General features: G+C 39.9%; 1 protein-coding gene across 3 annotated transcripts in view; it reads left to right on the top strand.

Moving 5' to 3' along the window:
• LOC127369607 (guanine nucleotide exchange factor VAV3) overlaps positions 1-23,540 on the top strand; it is a 94,793-nt gene that overhangs the window by 10,764 nt on the left and 60,489 nt on the right. For all 3 annotated transcript variants that reach the window (XM_051411134.1, XM_051411136.1, XM_051411135.1), the window contains exon 2: positions 3,917-4,033. In XM_051411134.1, coding sequence (XP_051267094.1) covers positions 3,917-4,033 — 117 coding nt within the window. The remainder of the gene's footprint in view (positions 1-3,916; positions 4,034-23,540) is intronic.

Genomic DNA, 23,540 nt, shown 5'->3' with positions numbered 1-23,540 from the left:
AGGGTTATAATTAGAACCCAACCAATATGTTTTTTTGGAGGCTGATAGTAATATTGTTATTATCATATTGACAACAATGTAATGTTATTTTTTCATAAACACATGACATAAAAATGCATGTTTGATTAGGACCTCTACAATCTATTTTTACACAGAATTGTGACCAAAATATGTACTTAAAACATATCTTTGCTGTTTCTGCACAGCAATTTAAGTTTTATTTAATTTAGTACCCACCGACCTATATGCCAATACCTTTGTAGCCTGTATCAGTGCTATCTATTGGTCAGTGGTAGCTCTAATGTTACTAGGTGTTTCAACGTTTTTGAGCAAAAAGTGTGAGGTAAAGGTCCACTTACTGGCTTTTCCCAGACCTTTCAGCTGCATCACATGGTCTTCTTAAATGGGTAGAATTCTTTACTTGTATTCTCTTTGTTTTGTCTTTTGTACTCAGCAGGTTTTATTTCAACTGTAGAGAACTGGTTAAGGTGGGTAAATATTAGTTAGTTATTCATTTTCATGTCGAGAGTTGGATGTAGATGGGAAGCTCGATACCACTCTGCTGTTAGCCTGACCCTGTCTCTAAATGCAACAAAATCCACCTAACAGCACCTTTAAAGTTGTTGAGCTAAGCTAAGCTAACTGGCAGCTGGTGATAGCTTCATATTACTGTACAGCCATGAGGGTGGTATCAATCTTCTTATCTAATTCTTGACAAGAAAGAGAATGTGTAGCTCCGGGCCAAATAATCATTTAATATGTAATACTCATAACCCATGAACATGAATTAAATGAATTACTATATTTAGTTTACTATGTTTATAATGGCATTGGCTTATACACAGGCAACAGCACTTGCATACAGATACAGATGTGCATACACAAACACACACACACACACGCACACACACACACACACACTAGGCCATTCACTTCCTGAGCCCCAGAGAGACACTAATGCAGAAGAAAAGCTGCCAGTGGAACAGTTACTAGTTGCCTCATGCTGCTACACTCCTGTTAATACAATTCCCCCTCTACTCTACAGCTCATTTCAGCAGAGACACTGTCTTTCATATGCGCTCTGTGGATCTGCTTCCCTCAGATAATATACCGAGGTCCTTTGGGACTCTCCAGAGACTCCAGGCAGACAAGATGTGCTTGTCTGATAAAAGAAAGTGATGTGTACAAGTGTAAACATTCAATATTATTCACTCGCTGCTCGCTCGCTGCCTTGCGCTGCCTCTTATCTGGAGCTCTCTGGCTGGGGGCTTTTCTCTCTCTCGCCAAGCCATCTGTAAAGCCTAATTCAATTGGAGTGGAGAGGCATTTCATATTTGATGCATGGACATGCGCCTTAAAGACAAAGCTGATATCGCTTTGTAACACTAGGGCGGAGGTGTGTTATGAAGAACAGAATAAGAATAAGTCTTTTTGTTTATCAAGATTACACCGACAGAATTATTTTCTCAAACATTGTCAAACATGATCACAGACATACACAGGCGGACAACATGGCACAGGGTTGTGCTTATTTGAAGAAACCGGTAGAAGCTAATGAAATACACTTCCTGTAAACCTATTACCCAAGAAAAAAAAGAAGAAGAAGATTATGAGGATGATGAAGAGGCAATGGTATATGGAGACTTATCTACGATGAAGTAATTTTATTAAATGTTATTTTTAGTTGTAGAGAAGGGACAAAATGACAAAAACAGAAGGAATTTTAACTGCATTTCTCCTGTGGTGCTAAAAATAAGACTGATGTTTTCGTACGATTCAAATGTTATTGTGACATTTTTCAAAGCTGACACAAATTAGGGTAACTTCCATGTCTGCCTGCAAATGTAACCACCATTTGATGCTTCAGTCCTTTTTCCTTTCTTTTCACTGTTTGAGTAATTTTGTCCTTCTCTGTATTGCAGTCCAGTGTTTTTAGTTGTCTTTGTTCATTTTAAATGCTGGTCCCTTGTACTGGTGCAGCCTCACTGCTCGATTGCACAAACACACAATTGTTCTGTCTGACTTTGTGTTGGCTGTGATATTTTGTTGTCTTTGTACCCTGCATGTCAGTATTGACACTGATGTTACACCGTACCAGTTCCATCATGCAAGCATCACTTTGCATGAAGCCACATAACCATGTGTAATGATCTGCTTGTAATAGGTAAACTATTGAAAATATTTGCAAGTTAGGGCAAAACAATAGCCGTAAAAATAGCTTCTAATCCAACATTGCTCCACAATGTACAGTTCAGAAGTAGCATATTTACAGATAAGGTCATCTGTTGAACATAATCCCAGCACCGTGGTGGACAATGAGGTGGCAAAAAAACATATTTTATAAACTAGGGGAAGATCAATGGGCGTAAGCCACGGCTACTGCACATTGGCTAACTACAGTATGTTGACACTTTCCACTTCAGTTACTGCCAGTCACTCTGCACTCTTCATGAAGACAGAGCCTTAATACTAATGATTTGCCCCCCCCCCAGTACTCAGTTTCATGTGTGTTCTTGGGCAGCATTCAGGGCAAACCGCTGCATAATTTGAATAAATCATTCTGGATGAAGCTCCATTAACATCATTAGTGAAAGATTTAGGTTGCTAACGAGGCAGAAAACGCTTGCATCCTCAGTAAATGACCTTGTTTATTAGAGGAGTTACTTATTGATTGTTTGATTACATTTTCCTGGGCCAAGGTCCACGCTCAGCTGTAATTAAGCTTGCACTGTATAAAAATTAGCAGAGGAAGAGTTTCCTGACCTTTTGTTTTCCTCTACCGCAGAGTACTTGCACTGTGTTACTTAACTCTTGGCAACAACCTTGTTAACCTCTATGGAAATTAGTCCATGACTCATATTGAACTGTCATAACGTACGATTGAATTTAGACACATGATTCATCCCAACAGACAACATAATTCTCTTTATTTATTATGACAGCTTTCACATTTGCCATTCTAATTTAATGGCTTTGTTTTTCATGGGAAAAAATACTCTGATGCATGAGAGCTAATATTTCTGTTTCTTGTTTGTATGGAATATTACAAATTACAAGAAATTGTAGTATGGAAGTACAAAAGATATATTCAAGGTGATTTAGGGTACAGCCATGTTATGTGAGGCTGTACACAGTGAACATGCTCATAATGACAATTATGAGAACATGCTTAGAGCTGGGCAGCAGGAATGAGCAGTGATATCCAGCATGGCTGAACAAACAAAAATAACTGTTATGCTTACAGAACCTCACACTTTATGAACAGAAAATCCAAAGACATCACAGATTGATGGGCTGAACTCTCTTGGAACCAAAAATGTAGACAAAATAACAAAAAAAGAGTATTGGTAGTTGCTGATTTTTGGTTAAAAGAACACGGTGGGGGTATATTGTAATATCACTGCACAGTCAAACAGCAAATATAAGGAGAGATTCAATCTTAAGGAAGGGTTTATATATAAAAGCAATTTTTTTGTTCTACAGTATCTTAGCAATTATATTATACTGTACCAGCAGGAATAAATAAGATCTCTGCCTTTCTCTCCCTGCGCTGTTGAATTATCTCTTTCTAATTATGCCCCACTCCACTGTCCCATTTCAACAGGAAATACATCATATTAATGAAACAAGATGCTCTCATGGTGCCTATAAACAGTGATTCATCTATCTTTTAGAGCTGTGGTCCTTCAGTGTGTCTAGCAGGTCCTCAGCTGTACGCCCTGATTAGACAACCAGAGTGAGAGCTAGCAGGCTGAAAAAGAAAAGCAGAACCAATTTAGTGACATACAAAAATCCACACGCTAGCTCTTTGAAAATGAAAGATAATAACACATCATATTATCTGTGCACGTCATACTTCCTGTACATTTCTAGGCGACTCGCTAACAGATGAACCCTTTCTGTCTTCCCAACGCAGTTCCTGTGCCTGAAGAATATCAGGACTTTCCTGGCAGCGTGCAACGAGATGTTCGGCATGAAGAAAAGCGAGCTGTTCGAGGCCTTTGACCTTTTTGACGTCAGGGACTTTGGAAAGGTAAGGCGGCATTGCTCAGCGGTGCAGAATGAGATGGAGGCAACAACAGCCTGCTGCAGCAACCCTCACTGTGTTTGCCAGCTGTCCCCAAAGACTGAAGTGAATTAGTCAAATGTGTTCCTACGCCCACTCTTGTCTTTGTGTGGACGTTATGGAGCTTAGTCAAAATTATTTATAAGTGAAAAAGCTCCTTTATCTTGGACTTGGATTTTAAATTATAATGAAGTTCTTGGGAGATGCATGCAGAGTCTGTGCTCCTTTTTTTACAAAGATGTACACAAGCCTGGCCTTTGATATTTCAGCCAAATTTTGGATAATCTTTGTATAGTTAAACCTGCAAAAATCAGCAATTTCAGTGTCAATTAGTAGATCAATTAGTAGATGTTCTTACTGGCATTACCGGTGCTAAGAAACATTGTTAGGCCAGATTGCAGCTTTCCTCACACTCCTAAAACCTTGCGTAAAAGCTGAAGTCAGCAACATGACCCAGCAGCTTAAGCACTTCCTCTCATTAGAGTGAAAATGCCTCAGCGCTCAGGCTTTTACGAGGGGTTAAAAGTCTGGCCTCGGGTTCATTACTTTGATACTCTCAGTGTCTGCTTGTAGTGAAGCTGTCTGCGGCAGTTTGACACCCTCGCGAAGTACCCAGGAGGTTTAATTAGAAATGGCAGCCTTGAGCAGAGAGAGGGTGCTGCTGGACCCCGGTGCACATGACGTCAGGCGTTTATGAGACGAGATGGGGTCATGTGTCCGAGATAAAATGTGTGTATGTGTCAGTGGGAGAAACATAGGATGAAATATTGATTGGTGAGTTGTCATTGTCTTCCATTTAATCATGATGAATGTGAATAAGTGGTATTTAGAGCATCGTGGGAAGCGAAATCCTCCAGTGACACCAACAATTATATTATAATAATGACAGACAAAAAAAAAAAACTCCTGTACACAGTATGCATTTATTCAGCTCTACAATTAAGCTCGTTAATAGTATCATATCCATCATATCAGAAGCGAAACACAGACACAGACTGATTTCTATCATCTGACTAATAAAAAAGAACAGTGGTTTCTGTTTTGGTGCCGTTTTATTAGCTTTTTTTACGTGACTGTAACGAGAGATCACATCCCACAGTATGAAAAGAAGAACTAAAAAGTCACTGAATTAAGCCTTAGGTATTTTATGATGAATGGAAAAATACCTCTGTCTCTCTAACTTCCCATTTCATGGCAAACGCACACAATCGGCAGCAACACTACCAGAGAAAAGTTTACGAAAGGCAACAGCTTGTGAAATGAAAGCGTGTGACACTTGAGGTGCAGACTTTTGCTGAATATGCGTCAACCTTGTCCTCCCAAAATAAACCATCTGACTGAACTTTACAACTCCTCTGATCATTGATTAGAACGTAACAAATTCATCTACAGTGTTCCCAGTGGAGGCTGATGCTCAAGTATTTCAGTGTTTTTTTCCCTGAAACTGAAAATGTAAGATGACTAATCGACCAATATACCGAGCAATGTTCACATAATGAAGGCTTTGACTTGCAAAAGATATGGTAATACTGTCTCTTAGATTAACTTCAAATGATTTAATATGTATGAAAAAAGCCACTCACCGTACAATGAACTACAGCTCTTATCTTAGAGAAAATGAGAAGACTTTAGATATGGTCAACCGCAGCTTTTTATCCCTACTTGGTGTTGTGCTGAGCTATAATAACTAGCTGTGAAAATTAAGTCATCTAGTCATTAAGTCACGTATAATTAAAACACATTTGGACCGCTGGCAAGTTTCTTTCTTCACCCTCTTAGGGAAAATATTTTCACTGAAAATCTACAGAAGAACCAACAGTGGCTCAATGAATTAATATGCAAATACAAATCTTTATGCTTACTACTGAAATGTTTCTGTTAGGGGCTTTGAATATAAAAAGCACATGAATGAAAAATCACAAGGATGAGGAAAATCTACAAAGTTCAGCCCCTGTATGAATTTAAATAAACACTTAGAAAAACAGAGAAGGTCTAATAGGCTGAAGTTACTATTGGAAAAGCCCATGAAAACAAACCACGGTTAGCTACACCACGTTTGGCATGGATTTTCAAGAAAATGGGTTGCACATATCACGTCCATTGATCTGATGAAACATTTGGGGAAATATGTTTCTTCAGTTTTAAGTTCAGAGCTGAATGAGACGGTCGATACCACTCATGTCTACACCAGGAAGCCGGGTAGCTTAGCTAAGAATGAAAACAGCAATTTGCGGTGTGTGCAAGACTACATTTAGACTGTGGGGTTTTTGTACAGATTAAACAAAATAACATATAATGTATTCATTAGTGAATTTTAGATGTAGTGGTCGGCGGATTTTGCACTAAGATAAGCTAAGCTAAGCCAGCAGACTTTTGGCTGTAGCTTCATATTTAACTTTTAGATATGAGAATGGTATCGATCTTCTGTTGTAACTCTCAGCAAGAAAGCAAAGTGTATTTCTCAAATGTTGAACTTTTGCTTTAATATCTGACATCTTCTCCAGTTGTTTAAGCAGTTCTGAAAGAATTACACCCAAAAACTCTTTTCTGTGATAGTTCTCATCATAGCTTGAATGTCCAATTTGTTTTTTTAGTTTCTGCCTGAGTTAAGATGATAAACTCCTTTCAAGCACAGAATCAGTTTTTATGAAGTCCGATTTATCCTCATTCCTCTTAGTGATTTCAGTTTGCTCAAGCACAACACTTTGATGACTCTCTTGAGTGAATCCCATACTGCTCAGAGAGAATTTAACATCTTTGAAATTAGACAGCAAGCCGGCCCCCGTAATCCTCGGTTGGCTGGCTCTGCAGAGGCTAATGGAGTGAGGAGAGGAGGGGAATGGGTGAAGCTGCCACTCACCTGCAGTGCCAGCATTTTTTTTCCTGTTTGTTTTAAAAATAGCTGCCGAACGGCTAACCTACTGAATAAAACATCATCGTGCCTGTTTATTTTAAAGTTTGTGTGTATGTAGTCTTGATAGAGTTCCTTGTGAGGAAACACACAATATCTCTTTCCTTGGCCTACAATAGTTGTGCTGTGTAATCTAAGGTATTTTCCTGCCTGCTGTTATACCGGACATGTTTTGAGCAGAACTCGCATGAGACAACCTTTACCATGCAGCCTGAACATTTTTCTTGACTCCTCTACCTTAAAAGCTGTGAAAGAATCCAACTGTAAAGTAAGAGTCCCTGATGAGATTCAGGTCTTAGAAAACATGACCAGACTCAAAAGGCGGTGTGAGTAGTTGTGTATTTGAATTTGTCATAACACTGATAGATCTGACAGCTCCTGAATCTGTTGGTGATCCAAACCGTTAGCCGTACAACATCCCAACACTAAGAACACTGACAAATACAGCAGGTCTGTCTGTAGCCCTTTCCCCTCAGTGCAGGAACATCTGGTTTGCACATCTGTCTTGTAGACACACGGAGGGTTGTGGGGTCTGTAGGGAGAAGAGAAACTTGGCTGTGCAGAGCATGCACACACACTGATACACACCTGGCAGAGAGGGGAAGGGCGAGAGAGCACCAGAGTAGATATTGAGAGCTACAATTTCCTGTTGCCCTTTCATGTCTGATTTTTATCAGAGTGGGCAATTGGTGGCTATTTGATGAAGGAGAACGAACATTAAACTGATAGATTTCACAGTAAACATATGTAGTTTTACTGTGCCCTACACAATGTCTATACACAGTGAATAGAGTATATAGCTATGCTGACATAACCAATGTCATATTGGGTAGAACATCATGTATCCTTTGTTGTGACATGATTGAAAATACATGCTTGCCATCATCAGCACTGAGAGTGAGTGACTAACAGACTCACTTCTATTAAACTGCTTATTCCAGTCCTCTTGTATCAGCTCTTTTCAAAATAGAATCAAAGTGCTGACAGGAGCTTTCCATACTCACAGTCACATGATGGACAGTTGCTCGGTACGTGGAAAAAATTAGTGATTTATTAGATAATGCATCATACATTAATTGAGGAACAGCGCTTTTCATTCAGTCGGCTGTTCTCACTGGCGACGGAACTGCGAAGTACAGTGACAGTGGACGCATTCTCATCTCAAACTGTGTGAAACAATGTGTTGCCTAATAAATTCACAATGTCACTAATAAAATAAATTCAGATAATTACATGTTATGTTTATTAATGTATTTTTTTTCTTATTTAAGTAAGTAGAAGAGCAACACAGGAATTCATTAGTTACGCCATTGTATTGCCTTCAGATGTAAAATGCTCATTTCACCACTAATTGTAACTGGTTTAATTACTAATTACAATGGGCAAATACTGATTTCACTTCTAGCATCATATATTTATGTTCTCATCTATCTCCCAGCAATAAAGCAAATGAGTGTTTCCCAACTTTTTTAACTTTTCATTTAAAGACTCCCCTATTGTTCTGGACAATCATACTTAGAGCCTCGAAGACAAGCCGTGAAGACACATCTGGATGATTGATGAACACTGTAGGCTTCATGTGGGCTGACTCCTACATGATAAGTAACCTCAGATCATCTGATACTCTTCATTCTGTAGAATATGCAAATTTTGCTGGACCACAACATCCTTTGAATGGGCCAGGAGATTCCACACCTGCATGTGTTTAACCGTATATGTAAATGGACTGACAGTAAGAGATTGATGTGGCATGCTCTTGTTTTTGCAGCTGCATTCTGTTCATCCATCTGCAATGAAATCGCCTCATGTCTACTGTAGATACTGTGTGGCAGTTTCATTAATCAGACACACAAAGGTTTGAATGCTCTTCCCACCACTTGAGCGTACACTTTTTTTGAAGTAGGTTTGTTACTGTAAAACCTACCTGTACACTCAGTATGCAGTGCCTTGTGAGTCCAACTCCAGCTTTTTATTGTAATGGTCCTTCTTGTTTCTTGTTGGCAAAACAATCAATACTTTAATATAATAAAGTATGAAAAAATAAACCAAATAAAGTTCACCACAGCATTTGTATGAGCAAGAGCATGTTTGAAAGTCTCAGCCATTACTCTTTTGAAAAGGTTAAAATTAAACTAAATACAAAGACAATGTCAACTCTGCCCTGGTGGGCTCTTCTCCATTACCATTTTCCGCCACTGGCTCTCTTGCATTTTTAGGTAGATGAAGATGCTGATTATGGGCTTTTTTTTGGGGTGGGGGTGGAATGTGACCGACTGGGGGAGGGAAAAGCAAAGATGGAAAGGAAGAAGGAGACAGACAGAGATGGTATATTGATTGGTGTCTTCCTCCTCAGTTGACTGTGATAAATTTAACTGTGGTAGCCCACTAAAGGCGGATGCATCTCCCGACCAGCCCCCCTCATCATCTCTCCCTCTCTGTCTCTTTCCTTTGTCCTTCAGCTGCGCTCTCTGCAGCAGATCTGTGTGGTCAGATATCATATGTCTGCTACGTGCTAATGGATACTTTGGGTGTATCTTTGTACTGCATGGCTAAGTTGCAGTATCAGTGGTTGACCAATGCTTTGGAGGCAGCTTTTAATAGCTGCCATTAGGACTCAATCGTAATGGGTATATATTGGGTGGATTTTAGTCTTTCGTTAAAAATCACATATTGGCTTTTCAGTGTCCCCCTCCTCTAATATAATGGAGGTTCCTCCAGACCCGTGTTATCGTCAAGTGGATTACCAGAGAACTATTTTGTGTGGTGTAGGAGGTTTCGTAGGTGTCAGTTGGTTTAACCTGCAATTAAACCGTCAGCCATAAGGAGCTGTGAACCGTCTTAGATCGCATTCATTAGTCTGGCTTGTAGTGCAGAGCCTTACATTGCCTTCATGGTTTAAATGCTGTTTCAATTGCTTTTCTGTCCTGCGAGAACACAACAAAAGAAACAATACACAGGAAACACCAAGAATTATGCAAGTTTGTGGTGTTTTGCACACAAGTGTGACCTTCATAAAGCCACATTGGTCAAAACATCTGCAGCTGTGCACAGCAGGTTTGTTTGCTGGGCTGTACAGATGCAAAAACAATTACTTTGATTTTATTGGCAGATGACTGTGCATAAGACCTTTCTGTGGTAGACATTTTGACTTGTCAAATGCAGGTGTAAGTGCTGACATTGACATGGCTGCATTCCAGTTGTCTGGCTCGCTGGCACACCTAAATGAACAGAGCCATCATTAATCACCAGTTGCATCTTGTCAGCCGCAGGGAAAATCTGTGCGGTAAGCAGTCTGGATTATTTCTGGTAGCTGATGTAATTGTTTCTGTTACAGAGAGGTGTCACATGTAGCTTGACCAAGGAAGTCACAGTATTTATGTGCAGAGTTCAGATTTTACAGGGCTAAAAGACTGTAATCCACGCTGACTCACAGTTTTTGGACTGAGATGAAAGGGAGGTTAAAATGAGGTAAAAAGGAGTAAATGCTTAGTATTCCTTAACTTACTGGAGAGAAATATCCATTGTGTTACTGTAGAAATGTTTGCTGTAAAAAATCACACTGTGCCTTTACTTCGAGTTCCATTGTTCATGCTGTGTGTGACAAAAGCTTCCATGCCTCACTAAATTTCACTTACAGTGGATTTGAAGTTAGAATTTCCTCCAAAACAATTTGATGGGACCAGCTGTAAAGCTGCTGTGCTGAAAGCTGCTGTGGATAATTCATAGACTCCCAGTGACTGACTGCATGACAGCATCTTCCACTGGAATCACACGTTTCATATCAACTGGCTTTCCTCGAGCGTGAATGCACGCATACATGTGCGAACATACACACATACACACAGAAGAACACTGAAGATTGCTCAGCCAGAGTGCTCAGTGCCTCCCTGCTTGCCAGCAGCAGAGATGGATTGTCTCTTTGATTGTTTCAGGGTGTGAGAGAGAAAACGTCTTTGATGATTGTGGACATTTGTTTGATCCCTGTGTGAGCACACTGGATGTGGCAACCACCACCTTTCCACAGTTGTAGGGATATCTCATCTGGAAACTTGAGGTCTTTTTTTGCTGTGTGCACACATAAATACACTCCTACAAAGGCAGAAAGTAGGCTCGTCACAGGGAGCATGTGGGTTTGGTTATGAATGTAACAGCTAATTCCTCTCCAATATAGTGACATATGCAGATAAAATATGTTATTTTGGAGGAGTTTGTTGCTTTGACAGGCCCCTACACTGTTTTGTACATTAACTTTACTACAACAGAACAGTGGTCTGCTTGTTTACTTTTCTGATCCGTGGTACATTGCTGAACAGAATCAGATAAACTAATGTAAATGTTGAGGCCTCTAAGGGTTTTAGTATTTTTTTTTTCCAGTCACCAAAATTCAGCATTTAATTTGAGTAAAATTGACCTATTCAGCTATTATTTATTAAGATTTGTGTTATTCTTAGTATTAATTAACGCTATCAAAAGATTCATGGTCATAGTCATGGAATTCAACTGTGTGTATTATTTACTGATAACTTATCCACTGGCAATGATGCTGGTAAGTCCTGTTTGACGACACTTAACGCTAGCTCCACAGACTGACAGGATGAGCTGCTTCATAGCCCTGAATCCTGCCGTCTCTATTCAGAGCTTTAAAGATGAAGAGCTTAAAATGATGATATTGTGAGCTTAAAAGTTTAACTTGGAGATTTCGATAGTGTTCACACCAAGCCCCCAGGGAAGCAAGAGTGGCAGGCTTTGAAGCCAATTTGAAATAGTGGCCATGTAGTTACAGCAATGGCGTCCATCATGCGATGCAAACCAAAAATACTTTTTTCCCATAAGGTTACATTGTGAAAGAAGTGGCTGTAAAACCATTGATCCATTGCGTGCAACAAAAGACTACAAGATCTGCACATTAACTCATTTATCCCAATTCAAGTTAACAGAGAACCTGCTGGCCTGGCGGAAGTCTCTAGTGCCCACTGTGGCCCATAGAGCATGTGCAGTATGCATTCATGTGCCACTGAGCAACTTTGGAAGGAGTGAATAGAGCGCTGCCTCCAACACTGTATCCAGTTCACACTCGACAACTACAGTACCGAGCTACATGCTAGCCACCTGATTTGATCCCTGTGTTTATGGTAAATGGACCTGTACTTTTATAGCGCCTTTCTCGTCTTCCGACCACTCAAAGCGCTTTTACACTATGTGCCACATTCACTCTTTCACACACATTCACTCAGTGATGGCCAAACCCATCGAACAGAAACTAACAATCAGACGCACTCACACACCGATGCACGGCGTCGGGAGCAATTTGGGGTTCAGTATCTTGCTCAAGGATACCTCGACATGTGGCACCAGGAGCCGGGGATCGAACGATCAATTAAGGAACGACCTGCTCTGCCTCTGAGCCACAGCCGCCGTTTATGCAGACAAAGACTTGCCACTGGTCTTTTCTGAGCAGAAAAAAAAACAGCACACTTGCTATTTTTTCACTGATATTTCTGTGATGAAGACATCTTTAGCCAAGCATAAACACAAACTTCTTTTTTGTTCCTGTCAGTGGCAGTCAATTAGCCACAGCTAAATCTGCTGATAATGTAGCCGGTGAAATCAGCGGTTATTGGCATGAACTTTTACTTGCAACAGCTTTTTAAAATCATGATTTCGACATACAATTCTTTCAATCATTCATCCCTAGCACCTGTTTGCCATGTGCAGTATGTGTTGACGCACAGTTTGGTCTGTTCTGTACTTCATTGGCTTCATTGTGTGCTTCATTGTCCTTGTCAAGACTTAAAGTTGGATATACAAATCCATTTATTTCTTAAATTATAAACAAAACTGACATTAAAACAACTAAAGCTGACCTAAACACGGTCAAAAACCATATGCCCTGCTGTGTGCCACACCTGTACAATTAGTCTAAACCTTAAATAGACTCATGGCTACTCACAGTGCCACCCAATGTTAAACATAAAGAAAAGTCTCCAACAGTTCACAAGGAGACTTGGGAGCTGTGTAAGGGTGAGTTAAACGTTAGCATGTCTGTTTGGACCACCTGTATGGGCCACAGTGAAGTTAAAACAAGCACTATTCTACGCTCTGCTACTCCATATGGAAAAAAGTCAGTCAGAGGCCAAAAGTCATCTCCACCATGTGTTTACAGCAGTCATGCAAAAGGTACAACAATTCTTCTGACAGGGATTCTCTGACATTTAAAATGCCATGTAGACCTTTTGAATGCGAATGAGGGTATAAGATGTTTGCATATTGTGTCTGTGAGTGCCTACGTGCTCCTGTTTGCATGAGTGAGTGTGTGTGTGTGTGTGTGTGTGTGTGTGTGTGTGTGTGTGTGTGTGCGTGCGCATGAGTGTGTGAGCTAGCAGCGACTCCCCCGAGGACTGACTCATCTCAAGTCTCAGTAAGCAGCAGGAAACAGGAAGAGGAAACGGTCACCACAGGCCCCTCTGGAGTTGTTTCTTTGTGTATGAGTGTGTGGATATATTCAAATTTAGCTTCAGGTGTAATGTGTGTTAACACCAGTGTAATCAGTGTGTGTGTGTGTGTGTGTATATACCACACACTGGCAGATGTGTTCCATTCCTCTTCATGCTGTCAAAATCAAAACTACCTCCCCTGGTGTAGTTTATTTGTCACCAAGGTCTCATGGGGCCAAGTCTGTCAAGACCTGTATTTTGTGTGTGCGGCAGTGTGTGTGTGTGCGTGACCAAGACAATTGTACTTCCCCTAATTTCCCGAACCTGTCTCTGTGTTGTCCTGTCAAAGGGAGTCAAGTACCCACTCTTCCTGTAACCGGGCCCTGGCCCCTAAAAGTGGAAATGTGTGTGTGAACGGGACACAGAGAAAATAGAGATAGAGAAGCAAAAGTGTGCTTCAACTGGAAAACTGTATGAGAGGAATTTATTTGCTTGCCACTTTTTTGGTCGACTGTGTGTGTGTGTGTGTGTGTGTGTATGAGAGAGAGTGTTGTACATCCTTGCCCCATACCAGTTCAAAGGGAGCCTCCCATCGAGTGTTGAACACAAACACTTCAGGTAGTGCTACAGTGTTTAAAGACTTAAATGGATTGTTTACGCCTTTTCAACTGCAAATAAGAAAAATACATATTTTGGTTTGTTTTTGTTTTATTTGTTCCATTGCAATTCTTCTTGGTTTAACCTTTTTTATAACTTATTTTTGAGATGCAATACAAACCCTGTTTTCCCGCTGCGTTATTGATTGTCAATGTTGGGCAAATTGTTCAATGGTAACAGTAATTCTGCTTGCAGGAACCTTAGTGTGAAGGCTTTGCATCTTAGGTTGTTGCTGGGTATTGAGGTTACCTGGCCGTGCACACATGCCAGATATTTATAGGCCACTGCTGAGTCTGGGCCAGCCAGAGAGCATGTGAAACTAAGCCACCGTGGTCAGGATCAAAGACTACAAAGACTGAAGTGCAGGTCTACAAACCAGCCCTCCTTCCCTTGCTGTCCTACTTTCTGACAGCAGCTTTTTTTCTAACCCCATCTTCAAGACTGAGTGCTTTACCTGGAACTGTAGACCTACATCTCACTGTGACTAAATCATACAGGAAAGGGTTAAACTGATGTAATGTTTCCAAGGCTGATACTGAACTGTTTTGACAGATATGCTTGATATACTGTAAAAAAAAACACAATAATCATTAAATAATGTGGCATTTATCACTTACAGTATTTGTCTATGGCCTAAAACTGGACTCTTTGGACAAAATTGGATTCCACAGACATCAATATAATTTAGCTTTATTGTCACTGTTATTTTTACTAGTACTGCACTAGATTTTAGTGCAGAACTTTGTCTTCTGTGGTCTAAATATTATTTTGGAGGCTTTCCCACCCTGACAAGAAGAAAACACAGGGCTTGAAAACGGCTCAGAATATCAGCTAAATATTTGTGTCCAGCAGCTTCAACTGTAGTCCTGATCCAGGACCATATATGTATCACATTCCTACATGGATAGCTCTCAGGCCTCAGACATTACAGTTGCAGATCCACACTCATTAGATGTAGAATGTTGAACATAGTAACTCACTGGATGGTGGGAAAGCAAAAAAAAAAAAATAAACTTTATTCCAATATAGAAAGCCCTTTTTCACAAAAGCCAGTACAAAGTGTAAAAATTACAGTTACTAGCTGCGGTGTGAGTATTTCTTGGCTAGGTGTGGGGACTTCCTGGAGAGATTACTGTGCCTGGCCAAGAAATAGCCCCCTACAGTATGGGTTTTGTAAGGATTAAACAAACAAGATATAGCATATTAGTCAGTAGGCTTTAAAAGGTGCTGGTAGGCAGATTTTGTGACCTTTGGACAGACAGTTTCCCCCTGTTTCCAGACTTTGTGCTAAGCTAAGCTAACCACCTGCAGACCGTAGCTACATATGTAGTATGTGGTATCAAGTAGTATTATAATCTAAATCTCTAAAAGCAAGCAAATCAACCTTTTTACCAAAATATCAAACTATTCCTTTTAGAGGAGACCCTTCTCTACCACAATACATCATGTTTATTTTTACCACAGTCGTGCAGTGTCTGAGCCTTCCTAGCTTATAGGTAAACCAAGATTTCCCATGATGTGGCGAGTTTAACATTCTTCCCGTAACAAATTTTATGAGCAGATCTGTGACTGAAATGTCTCTGAGTTCTGAGAGACGCCCATGCAGGGCGTAATATACGTAATATACAGTACTGGATCAGGGATACTTAAATCTAAAACAATCTGACAATATTACGTCAGATATTTTTATAGCATTATTCTTATTGGCAGCCTTAAGCAAAAGTGTTGGACTTCAAAAACCCCATCACACAACCCTCACTATGTAGTTCAGTCAAACAGGTCTGAGCTGTAAAACTTTGATCCTGCTTACAGATGACTGTGCGAGGTGCATTTACATTCAGAACATGAATGGCCCACGGTCAGTACTCTCTTCCAGATGGGCAACCATGCCCTGAGATAGAGTAATGTTTAGATTCTGCATGTTTATTTCCCTCTCTTCAGTCCACTATCTCCTTGCTGGGAGGCAAGTCTCCCCTGGGCATCTGCTGGCTTCATCTAAAAGACGAGGGATGAGGGAGATTTTATTTTCAACAAGTGCAATCCCTGTCTCTGACACGTCATTAAAAACTTTCTTCTGAATCTTTCATGCCGGAGGCAGCATCTGTCATCTCTCCATCTGAGCTAACAGCAACGAATGGGATTTCACAGGGACGTTTATGTCCTTATGATCTCGCTGAGATGTTTTTCCTGTAATATGGAGAACCTGCAGAAGCCATGCAGAGGATTGTATGTATGTCAACGATGCTTTTTCCAGATGCTTAAGGCTCCAACTATAGGGGGGGTTGGGGTCTTTTCTTCTCTGTATTGCTTCCCAGAGGTGGAGGTGGAGTGGGTGGATGCGCTGTCATTCAAAGTGGGGGTGTTTAAAAGCTAATCTCCATCCTCCGCACTACTATAGTGCTAGTAGTATACCAACTGTTATATAATACCAAAAAAGAAGCAGTTTTGATTAAATCACATGGGAAATCAGTGGGGGAAAAAGTTTGAATTCATGCAGTAGATGAAATAATACATGGTGGAGGAAGCCTTGGGGTTCATCTTACATGAGAGGCTGTGGTTTGCTTTCTAGTTCTCTGGACGAATACGAGAAACATATTGACGTGGATTACAGCGCTGCAGTATTTATCAGTGTCTAGTTTAGTTAATGAGAAATAATCCACAAACAGTCTCTGTATATTTTAACAAAAGAAGCAGCTAAAATGAGATCAGTCTAATCTAGTGTTGACATGGATTGAAGGCATAGTGAGAACTTTAACAGCAAAAACAGACACAAACTCATTCCTTGTTTTAAAAGGTCCACTGTGTAACATATGGGAGGATCCGTTGGCAGAAATGGAATATAATATTCACAGGTATCTTTTCATCAGTGTATAATCGCCTGAAAAGAATTGTTGTGTTTTTGCTACCTTAGAATGAGCCGTTTTTTTTTTTTTAAGCACAATGTATAACCTGTAGTAACAATAACAACAACAATACATAAATGAATATGATTAATAAAGGACACAGCAACTTCAATAGTGAAGCATTGATAATAGACCAGAGTGGACGGTTTGTAATTCGTTTCATGGACAGATACAGGATGTCATGAGCCTTATGAAATGACTCCTAATGTCTCTCTTAAGACTCAGTCTTAAATAGCAGATAATGTGTGTCATCCATTACAACTCACGTCTACAGGGAAGTGTTAAAATCAATACTAATCTCTCCATCTGGTCTGAAGTGTAATAATGAACATTAGCTATATTTAGCAGTTTTGCGCTGTTGCACAGGAATTTTCATGTCCATGTCATGTTCACGCTATCCTTCAAAGCGAAACGTGTTAAGAGTTAAGGAGTTTAACAGATAAAGTTGTAATTCAGTTTGCAATACAATTAGCTTAGTAGCCTATTTGGCTAGTATACGGTTTCGATATCTATCAAATCAAGATTTGCTCCAGAATTTAGCTTCATAACAAAGTAAGATATCTCCTATTAAATATAATATATAGATATTAACAACATTTTATAGACATATTAAATCATTCAACTAAAACTGCCATGTGTAGATTTTTTTATGTGAATTGATACATCTTAACAGCATAAAGTACATTGTGTTTCCCTGTGTTTCTTTTCTTACCACAGCAGCTAATGCAACCATCAGCAAGCTAACTTGCTTCCAATAATTGTTAAGTTATTGGTGAACGTCAAACACAAACTCTGCATGACAGCCATCCTCACCCTTACTTTCCACCTCTCTACATACAGGGTACACTCCATTCCTGCATTGGCAAAGAACATTGGCCTTTGATGTGAATCGTGAGGTGTAGATTCATCCAATATGTGATTACGGTTACGGATTACTGTATTAAGGATTATGGGCTGCATGATTAGTGACATCAAGGTGTGCATCGACGCGATGCTCAAGAAAGAATATAGAGAGGAGGTGTTGGGATTAAACACTGAGGTCAGTGCTTCCTTTCTTGTAACTTTCCATGATGATGCTCAGAAAAAAAACAAAAAAATCCCCTTTAAGTTAAGCGCTCGGGGCATTTTTCCCCAGTCGGTGAAACAAATCAACAGCTTTTACATGTTTTTGTCTCATGTTACTCTAAGCTTTTGTAATGGATACATAATTCTTCTAAAGTGCCACATTTTACTTGGAGATATTAAATTATTCAGGTGAGAAGTCACTGAGAAATACCATAACAAGATTGCACACAGCTGCATGACTAACATGCAGAATCTGCACAGTGAGATTGAAACAGTGCGTATTTAATTGTTCATGATTATAATGGGAACTCCTCGGGGTATGCGATGCTAACCCATTTATGCCATATAGATGTGACAAGCTGGCTATTTGTGGCCAGAGCTTTCGCAGCACAGATCCAGAAGTGGGAAACACATTTGTAGCATTACAGCGGGACTGAAGCGTTACTTGGTTAGTCTGGCTTTTTCCCAGAGTAGAGTGCTTGTTCGCTGCTGTTTTGGAGCTGCGTTGAGTTTTCATCATTTGGTTTTGATGTGTCATGTTATGTACATCAAGAAGATTTCCCAAACTTACATCAGAATTTAACTCGGGCAAATGTGATGAGCATCAATGAGTGGACGCTCTTCTCTGTTGCAGCTCTATTTTTTGATCTAGTGATCAGATGAGTGGCTTTCTGCATATTAACCATGTCTTTTGCATCTTTAATACACTAAACACATAATAAAAATGATGACCAATAAACGGCAATAAACATGACAAGCTGACCTGACATATAACACAGCATACTAGACTGACAGCCAGGACTTAGAGGATTGGGATATGGGAATTCTTAATTTATTTTCCAGGCTTTTAATGTCTTAAGCCAGTAACACAGATGCCATTATGTTTATGTTTTTCCATGGAGATCTGAATTTATTGTACTGTCTCACTGAGTATTTGCCTGTTATGACTCTGGTCAACACTATAATCCAGCATTGAGAAGAAGGCAATAAAATGGTTGACATGTAAACTACCATGATGAATCGTGGCGTGAGGTGCAAGAAGATGGATAACGCTGTTTCAGTCTTTGTTTACTTACAGCCAGTAAGGTTGTAAATCAACCATACTGGTTGTAGGCTCTGGACAGCAAAGCCAAAGATACCGGCCTTGTTTTCTGTTGGCCAGAAAACCATGTTTGAGCTGCTGGAGCTCATAAATAGTGAGGCACTTTGCTACCTGTAAAGGTTTTATTTTGTTTTCTTCTTTATGTATTTTATGTGAAAAGCAGAGCAGTTTCTTTATTCATCTACGTGCAGTTTCCCTACTGAGTGCTTCTCAGTCTTGGCTCTCTTAAACACCACAGACCTCCTGGCTTTTCTATTCTTTCAATGTGGTAATTACATTCACCTGGTGTCCCAGGTGTAAATCACTCCCTGATTAGATGGCTGCAGTAAAAACCAGCAATTGGATAATTAACTTCTTCTTCCTTTACATATTCATATTTAAATAATATAACTTCATACAAAATTCCAATCAGAGGTGTATTCACTGAAATTTACATTATTATATTTGCCTTCAAAATGTATGATGAGGCTCTGCATAATCATTCCCTTATTTAGTGAGTAATTCAAATACTGTCACTGTCATCGTGCAGCCTGTTAAAGCCCCAATTTATAGCATATTCGATTTTGTTTAGTCTAATTTGAAGATTTTACATTTCAATTTAAGTGTAAAACATGAAAATTATGTTACATTGTTCTTCATGACTCAACCTGCTCAAACATTGTCAGCTGCTTAGCATATTTGTAAGAAATGAATAAAGCTGCATTTATCTGCTCTCACATCAGCTGCTAACATTAGCACCCCCAGCTAACGTCACTTTCCACAGTAGTCTTTGGCTGCGTTTCATTAGTCGTTCACTTGCCCTCTGCACTTGCCCTCGGGGGAATCCCTGCCGCCATCATAAGTGTCGTTCCAATTGTGTGGAAAACTGAAGTGAACTTGGTGAGATGGACCCTCGGAGGGCTGAGGGAGCGAGTGAACAACGATGGTCACTCCGAGGTGGATATCACCCACAATGCATTGCAGTTTACGTCATTGCCGCTATAACGCCGAGTAAGGGCAAGTGCGTTTCATTTAAATCCCCCGCTCCTGCCCCGCCCACTTTCCCGAAGTGGCCTCCGTGCGACGTATGCTGTTACGTCATACCAAGGGCTGAGGGTAAGTGAAGGAGGGGAAGTGGAACTACTAATGAAACGCAGCCTTAGTATCTCCAGAGAGGAAGGCATTAGTTAAATTATTTAGTGGGGTTAGGGGTAACATTAGAAATACAACTATTAAGAACTAGACCTGGGAATTTACCATCTAGACTGTACTGTACAAGACTTTGACACTCAGCAGCAGCTCTCATTCCTTGCAGCCAGACATTAAATTAGCTAAATAAAATGACCAAAAACAACTAAAAACAAATGTAGCTTTAGCTTAGTCTTTTGGCATGACATTGCGGCCATTATGTGTATAATTAAGACTCCTTGCTTCTCAACAAATCACCTAGAAACATTAACAACTTCCTTATGACAGCTGGAAAACCCCACTGATGTCAGCTTGACGTGTGGAGGATTTAGTGGCATCTAGTGGTGAAGTTTCCTATTGCAAGTAACTGAACACCGTTGGCGCCATGATTTTACGGCACACAACCAAGCACAACAGATCGGTTCACCAACAAAAAGCTATTTTTTCAGCTGCACACACACAGTCAACATAAATAATACTTTCTAAGTTCTTTGCAAGGCCTCTCAAGCTCTTCTCCAAAGTCCACAAAGAATAAATCCAGCACTCCTCTTTGGCGTGTGTGCAGCAGCCATCTGGGGTCCACAAAGCTACTGCATTTAAAAAGAGAGAGTGATTACTCAACGAGGATCAGCTGAGACACTCAGCCTTCCCCCCCACATCTCCCCCTGCTGCAGCTGAGTAAAACCCACACCCACCGTTTGGTTTGTCCATTCTGGGCTACTGTAGATGGTGCCCTCCACAGAAGGTGTCCAGCACTGTAGACCTTTAGATAAAAAAGGCGCATTTTTAAATCACATCTGTATAAAAATACTGTATATAGTGTACATACAACCCTACTACATTTTTTTCTTGATATCTTGTATTTTTTTATGGTATTTTGTTATTTAATGTGTATTTCATTTTTTCCCCCTATCTGCTATGATGTATTTGGAGCTGCTCTGACAAGTAAATTTCCCCAGTGTGAGGTCAATAAAGTCTATCTTATCTTAGGTAATGAAAACACAACCATTCCTATATTCATTCACACTAATTAAACCTATAAATTATATATTCAATATCTGCCAATAGATTCTCCTAAACGTTACACACTTCACCTTTCATTAAAAACACAAACCCCAACATACTTTACCAAATGATGCAATACATGCTCTGGCAAACATGAATCTATCTGTGACAGTGGAATGCCACTGCAAAACTTTAGAGAAATCGAAAAGTTTTCCAAAAATGGAATACTTATTTTGTGTTTTTCTAGCTCTTTGTGGAGCTCTCTCACCACCACTCACAGTTTGAGAAAAATGCTTGCAGCTGTGAGCAGCTCCTCCACTCAAGCAGATTTACTATGCATATTGACAACTTTGGGGATACTATTAAGTTTTATCACTTGTCCTGTGTGAACACACATCTCAAAGCCTTCCTAGAATTATTAAATACAGAATTTGGTCACAGCTTCTGTATTTCCTCTCAGTGATGCCATGCTGCAGTAAATCCCCTTAACTGATTTTAGCATTTGGTTGTCCAAATGCTGAAATTGTGGTCCCAAGGGGTGAGGCAGGGCCCACTAAAACTGAAATGTAGGGGGCCATGACTGACACAGTACGATCAAAGGCTCTGGGAAGGGGAAAAAAAATCCTGAGGAATGTCCATATGGATTTTCACTGACCGCCTAAGGACATCGTTTACAACGCAGACAACCCACTCAAACTCACTCTTACACTTGGTTACGGTTTTGGCGAGTCTTTCAAGTCTTGGCTCCCCAAATGAGTCTACAAGGAGCTGAAATCCTGATAACTTCACTTCAGTGGTTGTTTGAAGGACACTTAAAAACAGAGTTTATATTTTCAAGTGAAATACCCCTCAGGGAGACTTTTTTTCCCCTGTTTGCTTCATTTCATCTGCAGTTAACTGTGGGATAGTGTTTCAGCAGCGAGGGAATGAGATCGTCATGTCAACGTGATGAAACAATGGAGATTGTGTTGTAGATTGGTTTGGGAGTGGGTGGGGAGATGAGGTTATGTCTTTAGCACGGCTGCCACAGTGGATTCAATGGTAATAACAGCAGTGAACACAATAGCGAGAGGCTCTGAGCTGCCTCATGCTATCTCTGAGTGGAGTATTCTCCTCAGTTATCAGCGGGCTGAATAGAAGCAAAGATTTGGAGTCTGTGAGGATTATACGATGCTGAGGTTCATACAGGCCACATGCAGCCTGGTCATGTGTTCTGAAGTTGCAAACAGCTGCATTTCAGTGAGTGAACAACATTGTTCAATACACTGTGAACAAAAAATTTAGGAAGGAAATTAATAATCAAAAAATCTAGATGAAAATTACCCAAAGTACCATCTGCAGCACAATCAGCATTTAACCATTCATATAATTTACTTGGAGAGATTGATCTGTAGCCTCATCAGCAGCTCTTTTGCATTTCATCCCACTTTCTATTCCACTCTTCTACAAGCATATTGTAAGATGTCCTTGCAGTCTGAGGATTCTGTTTACTGTAAACAGCACAAAAGAATACATCTTTTTGAAAATGAAAAATGTAGTTGAAAGTAATCATGAATTGGTCTTGCTATCTACACATGGAGATCAGTTTAACTGTCCAAAGGAGTACTAGTTAACCTGTGAAAGTAGCTTTAAAATGCCCTGCGTAGTCCTGAAGTTAGTTTACTTGAGTCTGAGAAAGTAACCTTGATGTTGTCATAGGGATGTCATCAGGGTTATCTTTGGTTTGAGACTTTAAATTTAACCTTCAAGCCTTTGTTATGAACTCAAATGTGTAGTTTGAAAGATGTAGGCATTTACCAGGCAGGGATCGGCTAATGCAGGGCTGTTGTGTTGCATTAGAGGAACAGTATTTATTTTGCACTAATAAGGACTAAAAGTAAGGCAGTCTCTGCCTCTGCTGCTTCAGGGCTGCAATTTACTAAATATTTTCATAATTTATCAATTGTTTCTGAAGAAAGTTTAAAAAAACAAAACGCCCATCACAAAGCCCTAAGGCCCAAGGTGACGTCATCAAATGGCCTGTTTTTGGACCAACAGTCGAAAACCTAAACAAATTCACTTTTTTCCTCACATAAGACAAAGAAAAGACACAAATCCAAACAAATGAGAAGCTGAAACAAAGCAGTGTTTAGAGTGTGTGCTTGAAAATGACTCAATGAATGAATCAAATTATAATTTTTGTGTCAATCTACTAATTGATTAATTGACAAATCCTTTCAGCTTTACTTTA

This window comes from Dicentrarchus labrax, unplaced genomic scaffold, assembly GCF_905237075.1.
Source record: "Dicentrarchus labrax unplaced genomic scaffold, dlabrax2021, whole genome shotgun sequence".
Lineage (NCBI taxonomy): Eukaryota > Metazoa > Chordata > Actinopteri > Moronidae > Dicentrarchus > Dicentrarchus labrax.
This window is presented reverse-complemented; position numbering and strand designations above follow the sequence as displayed.